A 22,842-nucleotide genomic window follows, 5' to 3' on the forward strand; every position below is an offset into this window, starting at 1 on the left:
GAAGTTAATTATCCTGTGCATGACAGTGGGGACGACATTCATCAGCCCAAGGAGGACATCCATCAGCCCAAGGAGGACATCCATCAGCCCAAGGAGGACATCCATCAGCCCAAGGAAGACATCCATCAGCCCAAGGAAGACATCAATCAGCCCAAGGAAGACATCCATCAGCCCAAGGAGGACATCCGTCAGTCCAAGGAAGACATCCATCAGCCCCAGGAGGACATCCATCAGCCCAAGGACGACATCTATCAGCCCAAGGAGGACATCCATCAGCCCAAGGAGGACATCCATCAGCCCAAGGAGGACATCCATCAGCCCAACGAGGACATCCATCAGCCCAAGGAGGACATCCATCTGCCCAAGGAGGACATCCATCAGCCCAAGGAGGACATCCGTCTGGACTGGGTCTAACTCGCAAGTAATTTCCTTGGAGTTAGTTATTAGACTCAGAACCTAGTTTTTAGTTAAGGGTTGAAATTTGCACATCTTGAATTTAGTAGATATCTGCATTCCCAATATATTCTGATCACTTGGAACGAAGGCTTTTCTGATAGTAGTTACCATCTCAGTGAAAAATTAGTTGAAATCTTCTGCCAAGGGTTCATCACTATCTGCATCGGGAAGTGTAAAGTCTTTTTCTTTCCCAAGAAGCTTGAACACTTGGATCCACATAACTTTTGGCTTGTTAAGATTTGACAGAATGGTTTCATTGCGAAATGCTCTATGTACATTATCCCGCACATGCTTGTATAGTTCTCTAGTTCTATGTGAACACTTTCGCCAGCTTCTTTCAGCGATCCGCCGTGACTGTTTAGCTTCCCGTATTTCCTCACAGTACCATGGGTTACTGGACCTACAGCGGACTGTCTTCATGACTGGAGGTGCATATTTGTCCAGAAGACCTGCGAGTATAGAGTTGTACAGGCCCGTCAATACATGTACATCTTTTGGAGTATTTGTTACAAGCTCACTACCAAGGAGATCCTTCTTGAAGGCATCCATGATATTACGACATAATACAGATTTCCTTGATGTCGGGGGTTGCATTAAACAAACATTAAATCCAATCCAAAAATGGAAAAATATTTGGCACATTAATGCTAGATAGAAAAACGAACATTATTATCTAAACATTTCCTGATAATTTTAAACACATGACAAGGCAAACATAAATAATGTAAAGTTTCCTGAATTTACCTGAATTACTTGATTGACAGTGGAATGCGTTTCATATAAGGAACCTGAATAAATCGTTAAATTAGCGCAAACCTATTTCAATATTCTTCCTATTTCTCATAATTATCTGACTTTATATTCCTATATTTGTATCGGCAATAATCAGCACGACGACAAAATTCAAAACATTTCTAAGCAAAAATAATCGGAAACGTTTGTCGTAAACAAATCGTAATTTCGATGTCATCACATATTTTATTCAAATGGCACTATTACGTTTATTCCAACGTGTCATGTCATGAAAATTGCAGAAATAAATATATGATTTATGATTATTCACGAGTCCAAATTTCAAGTGTTATAGTTCATTATTTTCGACACAAGCCCACAGAAAACCAGTGTTGCACCTTGTTACACGTACGAAGAACAAACACGGCGAGCTTCGTCCAACTCGAACATAACATATTGCTATTTTGATAAGAACAAAGTTTACAGGACTAACATGTATAAGCCCTGGCGAAAGTTGAAGAATTTCTCATTCTACAAGTGCTTCTTTTATCATTTTCAGGTTTATATGACAAGAGTGAAACAAAAATTAATATCGCGAAATCTAACTTGTTTTCTGGTAAGTGCAAAGGTCACCGGATGTGATGTCACAGGGGTTGTCTTTCGTTATTGAATACTAACAGTAAATTCGGAGATATTTCGTCTGGCAAACCCATATTTATCACAAATCACTATTTAGAATGATTAATCATAGCTCACAGGAACAAAACATTGTGTTTTTGACTATATAATTGGAATATCACGGAGCCAGTTTGACCTTGTATGATCCCGTGACCCGGAAACAGTAGTCGATCAACACTCTACTTGCAAGTTTCACAGTATCTTTTATTTGAACATTTGTTGATATTAGGACCACCACTTTATTCTACACTGATCATGCAGATAAGAAACATATAATTGTGAGGCATGTTGATGCTAGTTTGTTAGTTTTTGTACTTTGTCCGACGCAACAACGTTTACAAACAGTGGCATCAACAACATGTGCGCGGAAATGGGCTTGACAAAATTTGTGTTTCAAAATAACCGTCGTGCTTTTCTTATTGTGACAAAATATGAAGCATGATGCATATGCATTATATTATATACTAAAATATAGAATCAATTATAGTTTCACGTGAAATTAGGGATGATTTAATAATTGTGTGTTCATATTACGTATATGCCAGATTTATAGTCTCACTTCAAAACATTTTGTATTACACATCTAAATTTATGCAATGAATTATAATCCTTGGTGAATAATGATGATAGATTTGTTATGCTTAATGTTTCACAGCTGGTTACACCTTTTTAACATTTTCATATATTTTCATATGTTAATTATTATAAATAATATGATTAGTATTTTTGTCTCCCAAAATCCAAATGGTCATGGGTAAAGGCACTAAAGTTATATCCATGCATTAGCAAAGTGTAAATAACCAAGTTTCAATTACTTTTAGTGATGTGGAAAACTAACAATTGTACATAATTATTTAATACAACTATACCATAAAATATATGGATAGATGTTTCATATTATTTTGTGTATTTTGTTTCCATACAATATCTATGTATTTGATATTTTCGTTGCCACATATATATGGCAATAACAAATACAAATTGAAATCTCAATAAATTAGCTCGAAACTGGACAACAAAAATCATGTATTGCAGGGCTCGATTTTGGGAAAGGAAACCTATATGCCCCTGGTGCCACTTACATGATTACCTTGATGCCTCAGACAAAAACAGGTTGCACCTCCTGCTCAATACATAATTATCTATTTCTTGTGGTTTTGATATTGCTGATTCACAGCATCATTACAGCATATTATTCTGTGTCTGGTATGATAATTTTATATTGCTTTATACAATTTCATGACATGAAAAAAAGGTTAATTCTGTCAATCGCTGTCAGTGTAATCATTGCCCCAAGCCAGTTTGGGTCATCAGTCTGTTTCCCAGATGAAGTCTGTTTTTTCAACAGCAAAATATGAACATTCACAGTGTGCAAGTAGATATAAATATGAGGTTACATTTTGCAGTTTTAGCTTGAACCATTGCAAATTCTTGATGCTAAATCGAGCAATGCACTGGGTCACTTGACCAGTAATTTTTAAAATAAAAATGGACACACGTCAAACAATGTGACAAACTAGTAGGTAGAATTAAAATTTTGAAAGCTCTGCTTTTTGAGGCAACAGAATTCTTTCAATTTTGCTCCAACCTGGAGAACAAAAGATGTGATGTTTAGCTGTTTGAATGTCTAAAATAAATACCGATTGTGAGTGAAATACATTCACGCAGCCTATGACTATTTTTTTATCCCGTCATTCCAATTTTTAAGAAATCCATTTACATCACATTCTTACACTAGATCTGGTTTCATCCGTTTGTGTGAAAGGAAAATGCATGCATGACATCTTCAATCACCAGAATTGTCCTTGTGACGACAGACACATAACAATATTATGTTGTTGTTATGACATACTGACATTTTATAATATCTCCCCGTGTCAGAACATTATTCGGAAGTCATCGACCGCGAGATCCATTACGACTTCGAATTTGTAAAAATAAAGACCTACGCACCAGCGGCAAAATTGAGGGGACAAAATATACAACGCAAGCAAAAAATACCAACTACTTTTGAAAAGAGCTATAAGTAACGAATTGAAGGTGATTGAAAACTTAATTCTATTATATATGTTGGATTTTACGGGAAATTGAATCGATTTAGAAAATGTATCAATGGCCGTTTTCCAACTCGTGCCTATTTTACCTCCATGAGTGCCATGCCGTACGTGCTTCCGGTTTCATCAAGGGTGGGTACAATTACATATATTGTGATACTGTTTCATGATCTGCATTATTTAGGCATTGAGTTGTTTTCTTTGAATGTTTTTGAGTTCAGATTCTGCTTATGAACGCGTATTTTCAAAAATCCTTCGTGTCTTGTCACCTGAAAAAAACGTGAGTTTGGCCACGCCCTTACGTGTCACCTACGGCTATCAACAATGTAAGCGTCGGAAGTTTATCAAACAAAATCATTATAAACTCGATAAATATGATAAATTTGTTACAAAGACAATAGCATTTACCTAATCAGACAATGTCATTAATTCCGGCGAAAATAGTTTGATCTATCAAAAGGATGGCACATATTCGGTATCACGATGCATGTGGAGTTGTTTGTTTACTGCCGTTGCCATGATCGTTCCTATTCGTCCAATCGGTGATGTACCATTGACATTTTTGTTGTTTATAAATAATTAAACCGAGAGTTACTAATTTTTAGAAAAAGGGAAACTTCAGTGTTTTCCCTTCACCAAAGATCAAAAATATTGATCAAATTATTAAGAAAATATTAGACTTAATTACCACTCGATGTGATGTGCCTGAAGTAAAAAATGGCCGTTATTTGCAGGCTGTGTGCCGAGAATTTTGGCTAACAATTTTTTAGTTCGCGGGCGTTCCGTTTTAAGGTGCATACACTTATTGAAGATTATAAATTATAGAAAGCTGGGAAATTCATGCATTCCATACATAATTCAAATGACACATAAATCAGACTTGTTGAATAATTATTGCAAGTTTTATTTGGGGATGTCATTATGCTGCTCTCCTGTCGAATGGGTTCGACAGTAGCATTGAGAGGGTTAAAGCCATTTGCCTTAAGAGTTGAAATACATTTCTTGGCATCAGGCTTATTCGGCTCACCACCCTCGTAGCGCCACCCTCATGATCTACTTTCAGCTGTAATCACTTTCTTCATGTGTTCAACTGCACTTTCCTACCTAGAGTTCCATGCGACCAGCATAGCACCTCTGCCACGGGCCAGAGAGATGTGATGATTCGTCACATCTCGTACAGTCCATTCAATATATTGTATATATTTCATACACTTTCATTTTTGACGAGTCAAGACATCTAGTTAATCTTAATTGATTGAATGGTTTACTTTCACTGAGAACATATCCAAAAACATGTAACACTATTTCGACTTGCGTAGCGATCCTTGGTTTACATAGGTTATGCGGTTCCACGTGCTGTCATCGAAGCCCTATGCAGACCTAGCGATGTCGTAACTTTGATGGATAAATATGTATTGTCATGGATCTGACCGCCTCAACTGTAGGAGAATATCTACATTGTATATAACAATGTAAAACAATATGAAGAGCGCACCGAAAAGCTTGCATAATGTCAGACTCTTCTGATTTACGTGTATGTACGTTTGTTTACAAACAAGGGAAAAGTCCGGTCACGTGATATGCAAATTAGCCTATGGCAGTGATGATATGCTAAGTCATCACTGCGCCGGAGTGTGGTTCAAATGAACTTAAAACAGTGGAAGGAGTACAGATTCTGTTTAGCTTTAACTGCAACACCTCCTCCCATGGCTGTTAGTCGTGGTAACTGTTTGAGTTCGTAGCTCTTTGGAACTAGATCAACTAAGACAGTTTCATCACCGGCTCGTTTTAACCAGTTGATCCACCAATTGCTGTCGTCCCCCGTTTCTCGCCACGTCGGCAGCTGTCTGTCCTTCGTTGTTCCTGGTGTTGACGTTCACCACGTTCAGGGACAGTATCAACTCCACCGTCCCCGCATCATCTCCCTGACAGGTCAAGTGAAGGATGTTGTTATGGCCAATGTCCACCAATGACACATCAGCTCCTCTACTCAGTAAGAGCTCCATCACATCTCTGTGTCCCCGCTCTGCTGCCATCATCACAGGTGTCATGTTCCTCTCTCCTCTACAGTTGACGTCCAACACGTTCTGGGACAGGATCAACTCCACCGTCCCCACATCTCCTCCATAACAGGCCAAGTGAAGGGTGTTGTTACCGTCATCGTCCACCAGTGACACATCAGCTCCACTACTCAGTAGGAGCTCCACCATATCTCTGTGTCCCTCACCAACTGCCGCCATCACCGGTGTCGTGTTACTCCCTCCTCTACAATTGACGTCCACCACGTTGAGGGACAGGAGGAACTCCATCGTCCCTACGTCTCCTCCCTCACAGGCCCAGTGAAGGATGCTGTTACCGCCACCGTCCTCCAGAGACACATCAGCCCCTCTACTCAATAGCAGCTCCACCACATCTCTGTGTCCCGACCTTGCTGCCCACATCACCGGTGGCCCAGATCCAGGACACGCTTCACCTCGGCCATGTTCCCATCAAGGCAGGCAGCAAGGAGGTCGTCGACATGTCCGGGGTCGGAGTCCTTCTGTATCACTGTAACAGAAACTTGTACATTGCACACGTGATGTCACTGTCTATCAATACAATACAGGAAATTCCTGTCCATTGTACACGTGATATCACTGTGACGTTTGGTGCAGATCTAACGTCAAGAATAGTGCTTATCTACTGAACGAAGACACGTAATAAAAATTCTGTATTTACTGTTTCACCATAAACTTCTTCTCAGTAACTTATCCTGATCGGTGATACAAGTGTTGACACTGGCGTGACATTCCAGTACCACATTCTTGCCTACTGCTCTCACCTCCTAGAAGTGGAGCAACTACTTATCCTGATCTGTGATACAAGTGTTGACACTGTCGTGACATTCCAGTACCACAGTCCTACCTACTGCCCTCACCTCCTTGACGTGGAACAATAACTTATCCTGATCTGTATAACAAGTGTTGACACTGGCGTGACATTCCAGTACCACAATCCTGCCTACTGCTCTCACCTCCTTGACGTGGAACACTTCCACCAGCTTGCGACACTTTGCCGGTGGTTCCCCTCTCCATCACGTCACTCGAGGCTGAAGAAAAACAGTTGGGTTTCAGAAACGACAGACAGTAGTTCCATGCATTATACTCAGTTCATGATTAGTAATAGATTTATAAATCATGTGCAGTTGCATTTTAGGATTGGGGCTAGTAACATTAAAACCATATGCGTATGTTGTAACTACAGGGTCTTGGCAGAGACCATTTATTATTTATACGAGACCCTGTATTTTTAACTACACGCACAAGACCTATATATTATATCAAGTCGTTATATCCTTTTGTAATCGACCTTTTTATTCGTCATGATTAAGTACTAGCTCTATACATTATATTCAGTAGATCTACATACAATATTTCCAGTTGTTTTTATTACTAGATCTACACACAATATGTCCAGTTGCTGGTTTAGTACTAGATCGACATACAATATATCCAGTTGGTAGTTTAGTACTAGATCAACATAAAATATATCCAGTTGGTGGTTTAGTACTAGATATACACACAATATATACAGTTGGTGTTTTAGTACTAGATCTACACACAATATATCCAGTTGGTGGTTTAGTACTAGATCTTCATACAATATATCCAGTTGAGGGTTAAGTACTAGATCTACACACAATATATCCAGTTGGTTGTTTAGTACTAGATCTAAATACAATATATCAAGTTGGTTGTTTAGTACTAGATCTACACACAATATATCCAGTTGGTGGTTTAGTACTAGATCTACATACAATATATCTAGTTGGAGGTTTAGTACCAGATCTACATACAATATATCAAGTTGTTGGTTTAGTACTAGATCTACACACAATATATCAGTTGGTGGTTTAGTACTAGATCTACATACAATATATCTAGTTGGAGGTTTAGTACTAGATCTACATACAATATATCCAGTCGATAGTTTAGTACTTGATCTACATACAATATATCCAGTTGGTGGTTTAGTACTAGATATACATCAATATTTCCAGCTGGTGGTTTAGAACTAGATCTACTTACAATATATCCAGTTGGTGGTTTAGTACTAGATTTACATACAATATATCCAGTTGGTGGTTTAGTACTAGATTTACATACAATATATCCAGTTGGAGGTTTAGTACTTGATCTACACACAATATATCCAGTTGATGGTTTATTACTAGATCTACATACAATATTTCCAGCTGGTGGTTTAGAACTAGATCTACATACAATATATCCAGTTGGTGGTTAGTACTAGATTTACATACAATATATCCAGTTGGAGGTTTAGTACTACATCGACATACAATATATCCAGTTGATGGTTTAGTACTACATCTCCACATAATATATCAAGTTGGTGGTTTAGTACTAGATCTACATACAATATATCCAGTTGGTGGTTAAGTACTAGATCTATATACAATATATCCAGTTGGTGGTTTAGTACTAGATCTACATACAATATATCCAGTTGGTGGTTTAGTACTAGATCTTCATACAATATATCCAGTTTGTGTTTTAGTACTAGATCTACACCCAATATATCCAGTAGGTGGTTTAGTACTAGATCTACATACAATATATCCAGTTGGTGGTTAGTACTAGATTTACATACAATATATCCACTTGGAGGTTTAGTACTACATCGACATACAATATATCCAGCTGGTGGTTTAGTACTAGATCTACATACAATATATCCAGTTAGTGGTTTAGTACTAGATTTACATACAATATATCCAGTTGGTGGTTTAGTACTAGATTTACATACAATATATCCAGTTGGAGGTTTAGTACTTGATCTACACACAATATATCCAGTTGATGGTTTAGTACTAGATCTACATACAATATTTCCAGCTGGTGGTTTAGAACTAGATCTACATACAATATATCCAGTTGGTGGTTAGTACTAGATTTACATACAATATATCCAGTTGGAGGTTTAGTACTACATCGACATACAATATATCCAGCTGGTGGTTTAGTACTAGATCTACATACAATATATCCAGTTGGTGGTTTAGTACTAGATTTACATACAATATATCCAGTTGGTGGTTTAGTACTAGATTTACATACAATATATCCAGTTGGAGGTTTAGTACTTGATCTACACACAATATATCCAGTTGATGGTTTAGTACTAGATCTACATACAATATTTCCAGCTGGTGGTTTAGAACTAGATGTACATACAATATATCCAGTTGGTGGTTAGTACTAGATTTACATACAATATATCCACTTGGAGGTTTAGTACTACATCGATATACAATATATCCAGCTGGTGGTTTAGTACTAGATCTACATACAATATATCCAACTGGTGGTTTAGTACTAGATCTACACACAATATATCCAGTTGGTGGTTTAGCACTAGATCTACATACAATATATCCAGTTGGTGGTTTAGTACTAGATATACACACAATATATACAGTTGGTGTTTTAGTACTAGATCTACACACAATATATCCAGTTGGTGGTTTAGTACTAGATCTTCATACAATATATCCAGTTGAGGGTTAAGTACTAGATCTACACACAATATATCCAGTTGGTTGTTTAGTACTAGATCTAAATACAATATATCAAGTTGGTTGTTTAGTACTAGATCTACACACAATATATCCAGTTGGTGGTTTAGTACTAGATCTACATACAATATATCTAGTTGGAGGTTTAGTACCAGATCTACATACAATATATCAAGTTGTTGGTTTAGTACTAGATCTACACACAATATATCCAGTTGGTGGTTTAGTACTAGATCTACATACAATATATCTAGTTGGAGGTTTAGTACTAGATCTACATACAATATATCCAGTCGATAGTTTAGTACTTGATCTACATACAACATATCCAGTTGGTGGTTTAGTACTAGATATACATCCAATATTTCCAGCTGGTGGTTTAGAACTAGATCTACTTACAACATATCCAGTTGGTGGTTTAGTACTAGATTTACATACAACATATCCAGTTGGTGGTTTAGTACTAGATTTACATACAATATATCCAGTTGGAGGTTTAGTACTTGATCTACACAACAATATATCCAGTTGATGGTTTATTACTAGATCTACATACAATATTTCCAGCTGGTGGTTTAGAACTAGATCTACATACAAACATATCCAGTTGGTGGTTAGTACTAGATTTACATACAATATATCCAGTTGGAGGTTTAGTACTACATCGACATACAATATATCCAGTTGATGGTTTAGTACCACATCTCCACATAATATATCAAGTTGGTGGTTTAGTACTAGATCTACATACAATATATCCAGTTGGTGGTTAAGTACTAGATCTATATACAATATATCCAGTTGGTGGTTTAGTACTAGATCTACATACAATATATCCAGTTGGTGGTTTAGTACTAGATCTTCATACAACATATCCAGTTTGTGTTTTAGTACTAGATCTACACCCAATATATCCAGTAGGTGGTTTAGTACTAGATCTACATACAATATATCCAGTTGGTGGTTAGTACTAGATTTACATACAACATATCCAGTTGGAGGTTTAGTACTACATCGACATACAATATATCCAGCTGGTGGTTTAGTACCAGATCTACATACAATATATCCAGTTAGTGGTTTAGTACCAGATTTACATACAACATATCCAGTTGGTGGTTTAGTACTAGATTTACATACAATATATCCAGTTGGAGGTTTAGTACTTGATCTACACACAATATATCCAGTAGGTGGTTTAGTACTAGATCTACATACAATATTTCCAGCTGGTGGTTTAGAACTAGATCTACATACAATATATCCAGTTGGTGGTTAGTACTAGATTTACATACAATATATCCACTTGGAGGTTTAGTACTACATCGACATTCAATATATCCAGCTGGTGGTTTAGTACTAGATCTACATACAATATATCCAGTTGGTGGTTTAGTACTAGATTTACATACAATATATCCAGTTGGTGGTTTAGTACTAGATTTACATACAATATATCCAGTTGGAGGTTTAGTACTTGATCTACACACAATATATCCAGTTGATGGTTTAGTACTAGATCTACATACAACATTTCCAGCTGGTGGTTTAGAACCAGATGTACATACAACATATCCAGTTGGTGGTTAGTACTAGATTTACATACAATATATCCACTTGGAGGTTTAGTACTACATCGATATACATATATCCAGCTGGTGGTTTAGTACTAGATCTACATACAATATATCCAACTGGTGGTTTAGTACTAGATCTACACACAATATATCCAGTTGGTGGTTTAGCACTAGATCTACATACAATATATCCAGTTGGTGGTTTAGTACTAGATATACACACAATATATACAGTTGGTGTTTTAGTACTAGATCTACACACAATATATCCAGTTGGTGGTTTAGTACTAGATCTTCATACAATATATCCAGTTGAGGGTTAAGTACTAGATCTACACACAATATATCCAGTTGTTTGTTTAGTACTAGATCTAAATACAATATATCAAGTTGGTTGTTTAGTACTAGATCTACACACAATATATCCAGTTGGTGGTTTAGTACTAGATCTACATACAATATATCTAGTTGGAGGTTTAGTACCAGATCTACATACAATATATCAAGTTGTTGGTTTAGTACTAGATCTACACACAATATATCCAGTTGGTGGTTTAGTACTAGATCTACATACAATATATCTAGTTGGAGGTTTAGTACTAGATCTACATACAATATATCCAGTCGATAGTTTAGTACTTGATCTACATACAATATATCCAGTTGGTGGTTTAGTACTAGATATACATCCAATATTTCCAGCTGGTGGTTTAGAACTAGATCTACTTACAATATATCCAGTTGGTGGTTTAGTACTAGATTTACATACAATATATCCAGTTGGTGGTTTAGTACTAGATTTACATACAATATATCCAGTTGGAGGTTTAGTACTTGATCTACACACAATATATCCAGTTGATGGTTTATTACTAGATCTACATACAATATTTCCAGCTGGTGGTTTAGAACTAGATCTACATACAATATATCCAGTTGGTGGTTAGTACTAGATTTACATACAATATATCCAGTTGGAGGTTTAGTACTACATCGACATACAATATATCCAGTTGATGGTTTAGTACTACATCTCCACATAATATATCAAGTTGGTGGTTTAGTACTAGATCTACATACAATATATCCAGTTGGTCGTTAAGTACTAGATCTATATAGAATATATCCAGTTGGTGGTTTAGTACTAGATCTACATTCAATATATCCAGTTGGTGGTTTAGTACTAGATCTTCATACAATATATCCAGTTTGTGTTTTAGTACTAGATCTACACCCAATATATCCAGTAGGTGGTTTAGTACTAGATCTACATACAATATATCCAGTTGGTGGTTAGTACTAGATTTACATACAATATATCCACTTGGAGGTTTAGTACTACATCGACATACAATATATCCAGCTGGTGGTTTAGTACTAGATCTACATACAATATATCCAGTTAGTGGTTTAGTACTAGATTTACATACAATATATCCAGTTGGTGGTTTAGTACTAGATTTACATACAATATATCCAGTTGGAGGTTTAGTACTTGATCTACACACAATATATCCAGTTGATGGTTTAGTACTAGATCTACATACAATATATCCAGTTGGTGGTTTAGTACTAGATCTACATACAATATATCCAGTTGGTGGTTTAGTACTAGATCTTCATACAATATATCCAGTTTGTGTTTTAGTACTAGATCTATACCCAATATATCCAGTAGGTGGTTTAGTACTAGATCTACATACAATATATCCAGTTGGTGGTTAGTACTAGATTTACATACAATATATCCAGTTGGAGGTTTAGTACTACATCGACATACAATATATCCAGCTGGTGGTTTAGTACTAGATCTACATACAATATATCCAGTTAGTGGTTTAGTACTAGATTTACATACAATATATCCAGTTGGTGGTTTAGTACTAGATTTACATACAATATATCCAGTTGGAGGTTTAGTACTTGATCTACACACAATATATCCAGTTGATGGTTTAGTACTAGATCTACATACAATATTTCCAGCTGGTGGTTTAGAACTAGATCTACATACAATATATCCAGTTGGTGGTTAGTACTAGATTTACATACAATATATCCAGTTGGAGGTTTAGTACTACATCGACATACAATATATCCAGCTGGTGGTTTAGTACTAGATCTACATACAATATATCCAGTTGGTGGTTTAGTACTAGATTTACATACAATATATCCAGTTGGTGGTTTAGTACTAGATTTACATACAATATATCCAGTTGGAGGTTTAGTACTTGATCTACACAATATATCCAGTTGATGGTTTAGTACTAGATCTACATACAATATTTCCAGCTGGTGGTTTAGAACTAGATGTACATACAATATATCCAGTTGGTGGTTAGTACTAGATTTACATACAATATATCCACTTGGAGGTTTAGTACTACATCGATATACAATATATCCAGCTGGTGGTTTAGTACTAGATCTACATACAATATATCCAACTGGTGGTTTAGTACTAGATCTACACACAATATATCCAGTTGGTGGTTTAGCACTAGATCTACATACAATATATCCAGTTGGTGGTTTAGTACTAGATCTACATACAATATATCCAGTTGGTGATTTAGCACTAGATCTACATACAATATATCCAGTTGGTGGTTTAGTACTAGATCTACATACAATATATCCTGTTGGTGGTTTAGTACTAGATCTACATACGATATATCCAGTTGGTGGTTTAGTACTAGATCTACACACAATATATCCAGTTGATGGTTTAGTACTACATCTCCACACAATATATCAAGTTGGTGGTTTAGTACTAGATCTACATACAATATATCCAGTTGGTGGTTAAGTACTAGATCTACATACAATATATCCAGTTGGTGGTTTAGTACTAGATCTACATACAATATATCCAGTTGGTGGTTTAGTACTAGGTCTACATACAATATATCCAGTTGGTGTTTTAGTACTAGATCTACACCCAATATATCCAGTTGGTGGTTTAGTACTAGATCTACATACAATATATCCAGTTGGTGGTTTAGTACCAGATCTACATACAATATATCCAGTTGGTGGTTTAGTACTACATCTTCATACAATATATCCAGTTGGAGGTTTAGTACTAGATCTACATACAATATATCCAGTTGGTGGTTTAGCACTAGATCTACACCCAATATATCCAGTTGGTGGTTTAGTACTAGATCTACATACAATTTATCCAGTTAATGGTTTAGTACTAGATCTACATACAATATGTCCAGTTGGTTTATAATTCCACTGGTTCTGTAGAGATCTGTTACTATACATAACATATTTGATGCAATACATTCAGTTGGCTTTCATAACCGGACCTATACAGTACATTCATGTGTTTTGGTGCTATAACAATCAGATACAAGGTTGTTCACTAGTCAGTTTGCCTAATCTTAAATGATGCGCTCAAAGATAATAAAGATGGGACATTGCAACATGTTTATAGTATTGATTTTATCGCCATCCACGTTACTGCATAATGTTCTGACAGTTCTACCTCCATGTTGTTCAGCTTCATCCCCGGCTCGTTGATGGGGCCCTGACTTCAAGTCACTAGACACTGGAGCAGACACAATGTTCAGGTAGTCTCCAGTTCTACCTCCATGTTGTTCAGCTTCATTCCCGGCTTGTTGATAGACCCCTGTCTTCAAGTCACCAGACACTGGAGGAGAGAATATGATACTTAGAATATTAGACTTTATGTAATCTACATTCTAATGAAGAATTGTCACAATCTGTTCCACCTTTACCCTGTCAACTGGCAATATATGAGAAACTTGGCAGATATATATAGATACTTCAACAATTAGGTTTAACACACTATTTAATGATATAATAATGGAATATTCTTGTGATGATTTTATTACTTTGATGTGAAGACGTTACACCAGCCCCGCCCGGTAGATACACCGGCCCCGCCCTGTAGATACACCAGCCCCGCCCTGTAGATACACCGGCCCCGCCCTGTAGATACATCGGTCTCGTTCAGTATTTCTGCTAGTGCACCAATTTTCTGGTATTGAACAACCAAACATCGTTTACATCACATCATGTTTCATAACAAGCGGTCTGAAGGACTTGTCAATGGTTCTGTGTTGCCGGACGGTAACAGCAAAGGTCGACCTATGCCTATTTATTTCCACATGATGTGGCATAACTAACTGATCAGATGACATTTGTGTTTCGAAACATGCACTGCACAAAAACATGAGATCCGCTATATAAACAAAGGCGTGTGTGTGTATTTGAATTGATACATTCAATATTCTCCATCTCGACACAAACCCACATCTATTTATAGACCCAGTTTTGTGTGACTGAATTCCTTCTCAACGTTCACTTTTTAGACAACAAATATGCTTCAGAAAAATAGACTCGGCAGCCAGGGTGGTAAACATACACATTTGCCGTCAAACTTTCAAATTACCTTATTAATGTCACTGACACTGAACTAATATGGCTCAATACAAATGAAAAAATAGCCCGTGGTTATGATGACTGCCTCCACATTTTCAGTTTACTTAAACCCTGACATTATATCTCATACAAGATTCACATTCCCCGCACTTCGGCCTCTCCGAAAACCTGGCCTGGTATGACCCAGTGCTAGATATATGACGTCACAACATGACGTAACTTGACAGATGCAGTTTCGCGGCAGTGGCCAGGGAGCAGGGGTTTCTTCTTTTATCTTATTTGTGAATAATTTCGTGCTTTCAAGTTTACACAGATTCCCGAACGTTGGTTGGTTGAGAGAGCGGTCATGTGATCTAAATTTCAAGGTTCATTACTCTTGAACCCCTCTAATCGTTCATACTTGTGTAAACACCGTTCATACGTGTGTGAACGTTTTTCGCTTCGGTTTCAAGGACCCCCAATAATTGGTGATACCAATTTCGCGAACGAACCTGTTTCAAGTCACCCCAAGTTTGGCAATGTCACTACCAAACGGATTGCCGAACATTGTTCCTTTCCACAGGAGTTTAATGTCTCGCAGTTTGCGGGTTCATCCGGCGGTTTTCTGCCCCGAGGTCTGTTTAACAACTGCTCAATAAATTTCACAATAAACAATCACAAATAAATAGAATACAACAAGATCTGTTTCCTATTCGCCACGCCGCACAACTTCGAAGTCGGTCAGTGTATTATTACGCGGTCAAACAAGGTATTTACAAGTGAAAAGGTACAATGCCAGTTTGTTAAAATGGTATTGTTATTGCTTCTGATATTTGTTTCTGTTTGATACTGTTATTGATTATACTTATTAAAGCAGTTTCAAACCTCATAACGAATTTGTTGTTATATTTTAAAGATCGAATACTTTGAGAACTATTTCTTCAAGGGTTGGGATACATGTGTAAAAGAAAAATCGCTGTGTATACAAACATCGCTGCAATACGTACGTTCTTGAACCGAATGGCATTACAACATTTTACAGGTATTAAATCACACTAAACAATGATCATCTACAAGTGGGTGGAAAACGTATGTGTATACTTCAAATTGCGAAATTATAAGATTGAATGTCAGTTTGTAGTTTGCACTGAAAAATGAACGATGTCAAAGCGTTGTTCAAACTCGCGCGTGAACTCGCTCGTAAACTCGCTCGTTCACACGAGTTTGAACACCGCTTTGACATCGTTCATTTTTCAGTGCAAACACACAAACTGACATTTAATTCTTAACTGACGGAAACGTGGCATGCTATATTCGTTGTTGGATTGAACTCAATATAAAAAATTGACAGTACTCTGAGGACTACAGACATTTTCAATGGCCGTACAATTTTATTAATTTACTGGCTATGGGTTTCTTGTTTTAATCAGTATCGTGTATCTATATTTATTGCTTTAGTTATAAAAGGAATTCTAAGATGCTTCGGTGAACGATCAAAGGCGCCGACAGTACTTTATCAGACGATAATGTGCACTTTTTGCATTACGTCACAATGTAATGCGATTCTAGAGTGCCCCCTCGTAATCGAATAAATTTGCATTACGTCACAATGTAACCGACGTCACGATGCATGTCAGTTGTCATCGCCTCGTACAGCCTCCTACAGTAAAGTACTCCGTTGCATCCCGTTTCGTGGTTTGCAGTTGCTTCACGCAGCTAACGTCACTGGTGGAAACATTACGTTCATGTTTTCAGGCGTTTAAAATGTCTCAATTCGACTCACAAGTTTTCAACGACACGGTAACGTTCGCAATGTTTACATTCCAACAATGCAATCGTGGAATGTCGCTCAGCTTCGTCTGGATGTACTGATCTAAACTTACGTTGGTAGTAGAAATGCGACGTTCATATGGTTTACGTTAATCACAGATGTAATTAAAATAAATCAGGGAAGATATTTAATCCGAACGTAAACCGTCATGAAACTGTTTATCATTTGTTTTTCTGGTAGCGTTTGTCTTAACGTAGGTGGGAGACACATCAATAGAACAGCGCGCCAGTTAGCCCTGTGCGAGGATTCTTAATTTAGGTCACCGACACCGTCGATTGTTTTCTGCCTTAGATTAATCGTTTTCAAAGTTTTAAATTTGGCATCTTAGAAAAGAAATACAGTTCGCTCTACCGCCATGTATAGTGTAATAAAGCAAACTTTCGCCATGAACTAATATGACGTTAAAGCACGCGGACGCAGGGAGAAAGTGTGCTTTATTACACTATACATGGTGGTAGAGCGAACTGTATTTCTTAAACAAAACAGTGCGTTGAATAGGAAATTAACGTGATAGTTTATGATTTTACAGTGTAAAGTTGGTCGCGTGATTGGATAAAGTACTAATTGAAATGTGTTTAAAGCGAAAGTATTCAACATTACAGTAAGTTCAAATCTTAAACAAATATCAAACTGTACATATGTCAACGTTTGCCAGTCAATTTCTGAACTTTTGCCAATCGATTAAATTTACTATCTGCAAAATATTTAATTACCTTAGTAGTGATAAAGAAAAGTGAAAAGATGTCTCGGCATTTTCCTGTAATATCATTGATATCATATAACAGTCAAGGCAGTTCCCAAGACTGAATTCGAAAGTGTAACTCAGCAGTTCGTCACAATGAGCAATTCAATCGGGTAGCAGTACTGTGTGGCCCAACAATAGGCATTCAATCGGGTAACAGTACTGTGTGGCCCAACAAAAGGCATTCAGCCGGGTAATAGTACTGTGTGGCCCAACCATAGGCATTCAGTCGGGTAGCAGTACTGTGTGGCCCAACAAAAGGCATTCAGCCGGGTAATAGTACTGTGTGGCCCAACCATAGGCATTCAGTCGGGTAGCAGTACTGTGTGGCCCAACACTGGGCATTCAGCTGGGTAGCAGTACTGTGTGGCCCAATAATAGGCATTCAGTCGGGTAGCAGTACTGTGTGGCCCAACAATAGGCATTCAATCGGGTAGTAGTACTGTGTGGCCCAACAATGGGCATTAAATCGGGTAACAGTACTGTGTGGCCCAACAAAAGGCATTCAATCAGGTAACAGTACTGTTTGGCCCAACAATGGGCATTCAATCGGGTAACAGCACTGTCTGGCCCAACAATAGGCATTCAATCGGGTAACAGCACTGTGTGGCCCAACAATGGGCATTCAATCGGGTAACAGTACTGTGTGGCCCAACAATGGGCATTCAATCGGTTAGCAGTACTGTGTGGCCCAACAATGGACATTCAATCGGGTAACAGTACTGTGTGGCCCAACAATAGGCATTAAATCGGGTAACAGTACTGTCTGGACCAACAATGGGCATTCAATCGGGTAACAGTACTGTGTGGCTCAACATTGGGCATACAGTCGGGTAGCAGTACTGTGTGTGCCAACAATAGGCTTTCAATCGGGTAACAGTACTGTGTGGCCCAACAATAGGCATTCATTAGGGTAGCCGTCCTGTGTGACCCAACAATAGGCATTCAATCGGGTAGCAGTACTGTTTGGCCCAACAATAGGCATTCATTCGCGTAGCCGTCCTGTGTGGCCAAACAATAGGCATTCAATCGGTTAACAGTACTGTGTGCCCCAACAATAGGCATTAAATCGGGTAGCAGTACTGTCTGGCCCAACAATGGGCATTGAGTCGGGTAGCAGTACTGTGTGGCTTAACAATAGGCATTCATTCGGGTAGCCGTCCTGTGTGGCCCAACAATAGGCATTCAATCGGGTAACAGTACTGTGTGGCCCAACAATGGGCATTCAATCGGGTAGCAGTACTGAGTGTTCAAACAATTGGCTTTCAATTGGGTAACAGTACTGTATGGCGCAACAATGGGCAATTCAATCGGGTAGCAGTACTGAGTGGCCTAACAATGAACATTTCAATACGCGTGGCCCAACACTGGCTGGGTGAGAAAGGACGGTATCGGTTGTCGCATTGTTATTTTCAGGTTCAGAAATAAAGTCTGAATGTCAACGGGGAACTAACTGCGATTTAGGAAGTTATTGTATTGTTTAAAACAAATTAAAATCTACATTCGTGATCAACTCACGTTTTTCCGGGACCAGCCGAATATTTCATATTGGCGTATGAACAGAACAGATCTACTTTAAACAAGAATGACAACTCTATTTCTGTTTAATTCAAACACAAATACACATTACTTGAGCTCTGAAAAGTTGCTGATTTGAAAATGTTTTAACCTGATTTGAACATGTTAAAACATGTTTCAATAAGTACCAATAGAGACACAAAAATGGCTTTGAAACATATCTCAATCTGAAGAATTCGCGGAGAGTCCTATCATGATTTAGTGTTAGCGGTGTCTACCAGTTGTCTCAAATTGCACGCGTAACCTGCCTGCCATCCTTCCACGCGTTTTGATTGGTTTGTCGGATTTTCACGCATGACTTTAATCGTTGGGGGGTGGGGGGGGAGTCTTCCTGGAGGTTACGGAAAGGGGAGAGTGGTGTTGATTCTCCCGTGATGACACGAGTGGGTCACGAATGCACATCCACTGGTGTCTCTTGAATAGAGTCGTGTCACTTTGTGTTGAGTATTCCATAGGTGGAGAAAGCAGCAGTTTACAACAGCGGAAGTGACACGAAAGGGCATATACTAGCCCCCTATTGAAATCCCTTTAAAATAAACTGTTCACATGAACTACATATGATTGTGGCTGACATATGGTAATGCATATTGAATCCTGTGGATTGTACGTGAAGAGTCACGTGGTGTTTGTGTTACTGATTGATCGATCGATTTATCGACTGATTGATTGACTGATTGCAGACTTTCTTCTGTTCTGTTGTCCTTGGAATTTTTGTTACAAGGTGTGTTACCGTGTTTGCAATCTTTACCTGCATGACGTGTGGGCACTGGCTTCACATGTGCTGTTCAATGTGCCCAAGGGTGATGGTGTAGGCATTGGCTTCACATGTGCTATTCAATGTGCCCAAGGGTGTTGGTGTGGGCACTGGCTGCACATGTGCTGTTCATTGTGCCCAAAGGGTGTTGGTGTGGGGCACTGGCTGCACATGTGCTGTTCAATGTGCCCAAAGTGTGTTGGTGTGGGCACTGGCTGCATATGTGCTGTTCAATGTGCCCAAGGGTGTTGGTGTAGGCACTGGCTGCACATGTGCTGTTCAATGTGCCCAAAGTGTGTTGTTGTGGGCACTGGCTGCATATGTGCTGTTCAATGTGCCCAAGGGTGTTGGTGTAGGCACTGGCTGCACATGTGCTGTTCAATGTGCCCAAAGTGTGTTGGTGTGGGCATTGGCTGCATATGTGCTGTTCAATGTGCCCAAGGGTGTTGGTGTAGGCACTGGCTGCACATGTGCTGTTCAATGTGCCCAAAGGGTGTTGGTGTAGGCACTGGCTGCATATGTGCTGTTCAATGTGCCCAAGGGTGATGGTGTGGGGCACTGGCTGCACATGTGCTGTTCAATGTGCCCAAAGGGTGATGGTGTGGGGCACTGGCTGCATATGTGCTGTTCAATGTGCCCAAGGGTGTTGGTGTGGGCACTGGCTGCACATGTGGTGTTCACTGTGCCCAAAGGGTGTTGGTGTGGGCACTGGCTGCATATGTGCTGTTCAATGTGCCCAAGGGTGATGGTGTGAGGCACTGGCTGCATGGCACTTGATTGTCCCCTCAGCAACAAACAAGAAGTTGAGGCATTTTCTCTCGTACGGAGTTATCTCCCTTATCCCCTTACAAAGCCTATGTGGCTACCTAAACTACAGTATTAAAGCAAGTGAACACGATACTGGGTAAACGTTAAATTTAACTGAAGAATAATGTTCTCAACAGGTTATAGAGATCAAACCTTTCTTATCTTGTTCTCTTCCGTTTTCGCTCTGGGTGGTTTTCTCTTGCACTGCATCCTGATGTTCCTGTACCTGTAATGATGCAAGTTTATTTTACCCCACTAGATGAAGTATGATTTGTGGTTTGAGCCGTACTCACGATCGAAACAAATTGAGTATAAAGAGAAGAAATTACTTCAAGAGTTGAGTATGTGATACATATTTACTCGACAGCTTGAGAATGTAAAAGAGACTTTTCCTGTCATGTCGAGTACACAGAAGAATATTTACCTGAACAGGTATAGTATACAGAAGAATATTTACCTGAACAGGTAGAGTATACAGAAGAATATTTACCTGAACAGGTAGAGTATACAGAAGAACATTTACCTGAACAGGTAGAGTATACAGAGGAATATTTACCTGAACAGGTTGAGTATGCAGAAGAATATTTACCTGAACAGGTAGAGTACACAGAAGAATATTTACCTGAACAGGTAGAGTATACAGAAGAATATTTACCTGAACAGGTAGAGTATGTAGAGGAGTATTTACCTGAACAGGTAGAGTATAAAGAAGAATATTTACCTGAACAGGTAGAGTATACAGAAGAATATTTACCTGAACAGGTAGAGTATAAAGAAGAATATTTACCTGAACAGGTGGAGTATACAGAGGAGTATTTACCTGAACAGGTGGAGTATACAGAGGAGCATTTACCGGAGCAGGTAGAGTATACAGAGGAGTATTTACCTGGCAGGTTTTGTATATAGAGGGATATTTACCTGAAGAGGTTGAATATACAGAGGAATATTTACCTAAACAGGTAGACTATACAGAGGAGTATTTACCTGAACAGGTTGAGTATACAGAGGAATATTTACCTGTCATGTTGAGCATACAAAGGAGTATTTACCTGGCAGGTTTTGTATACAGTGGGATATTTACCTGAAGAGATTGGATATACAGAGGAATATTTACCTAAACAGGTAGACTATACAGAGGAGTATTTACCTGAACAGGTTGAGTTACAGAGGAATATTGACCTGAACAGGTAGACTATACAGAGGAGTATTTACCTGAACAGGTTGAGTTTACAGAGGAGTATTTACTGAACAGGTTGACTATACAGAGGAATATTTAACTGAACAGGTTGAGTATACAGAGGAGAATTTACCTGAACAGGTAGACTATACAGAGGAGTATTTACCTGAACAGGTTGAGTTTACGGAGGAATATTTACCTAAACAGGTAGATTATACACAGAAGTATTTACCTGACGGGTTGAATATACAAAGGAGTATTTACCTGTCATGTTGAATATCTTGATTTAGTGTAGAGAGGAGTACTAACCCGATTGGTTTGAGTATTCAGAGGAATATATCCCTGACATAAAAGGAGTATGTTCAGACACAAGGATGCAGGAATACATATGCTATTTACCTTGCTCTCTGTTGCTGCTGTCCTTGCATCTAAAAACAGAAATAAAGTGTTTTCATGTTATATTCAGCGTTTAACTGACAACAT

At 38.3% G+C, this 22,842-nt stretch overlaps 2 protein-coding genes and 1 long non-coding RNA gene across 3 annotated transcripts in view; 1 reads left to right on the forward strand and 2 right to left on the reverse strand.

Annotated features, from left to right (window-relative positions):
• LOC124290129 (ankyrin repeat domain-containing protein 17-like) overlaps window positions 1–22,842 on the forward strand; it is a 436,224-nt gene that overhangs the window by 128,749 nt on the left and 284,633 nt on the right. The gene's annotated exons all lie outside the window — the stretch shown is intronic.
• LOC124290132 (myotrophin-like) lies at window positions 4,956–6,369 on the reverse strand. The gene is made up of 2 exons (XM_046726826.1): window positions 6,023–6,369; window positions 4,956–5,821 (listed from the first exon to the last, which is right to left on the reverse strand). The coding sequence occupies exons 1-2, from the start codon at window positions 6,359–6,361 to the stop codon at window positions 5,696–5,698; spliced, it is 465 nt and encodes a 154-aa protein (XP_046582782.1). The 5' UTR covers window positions 6,362–6,369; the 3' UTR covers window positions 4,956–5,695.
• On the reverse strand, window positions 6,418–14,667 carry LOC124290137. The gene is made up of 3 exons (XR_006901838.1): window positions 14,572–14,667; window positions 6,934–7,008; window positions 6,418–6,467 (listed from the first exon to the last, which is right to left on the reverse strand). It is a non-coding gene; the product is annotated as an uncharacterized LOC124290137 (long non-coding RNA).

The sequence above is a fragment of the Haliotis rubra genome, unplaced genomic scaffold (genome assembly GCF_003918875.1).
Source record: "Haliotis rubra isolate DU_JTF1 unplaced genomic scaffold, ASM391887v1 Scf458, whole genome shotgun sequence".
Classification (NCBI taxonomy): domain Eukaryota; kingdom Metazoa; phylum Mollusca; class Gastropoda; order Lepetellida; family Haliotidae; genus Haliotis; species Haliotis rubra.

What these genes read in the sequence shown, in the direction of transcription:
- LOC124290132 (XM_046726826.1), bottom strand. Translation starts at nt 6,361, where the DNA reads ATGTGGGCAGCAAGGTCGGGACACAGAGATGTGGTGGAGCTGCTATTG. An exon ending in GAGATGTGGGGACGGTGGAG is followed by an intron (nt 5,822 to 6,022) that starts TTGATCCTGTCC and finishes GGGACGGTGGAG; the next exon opens with TTGATACTGTCCCTGAACGT.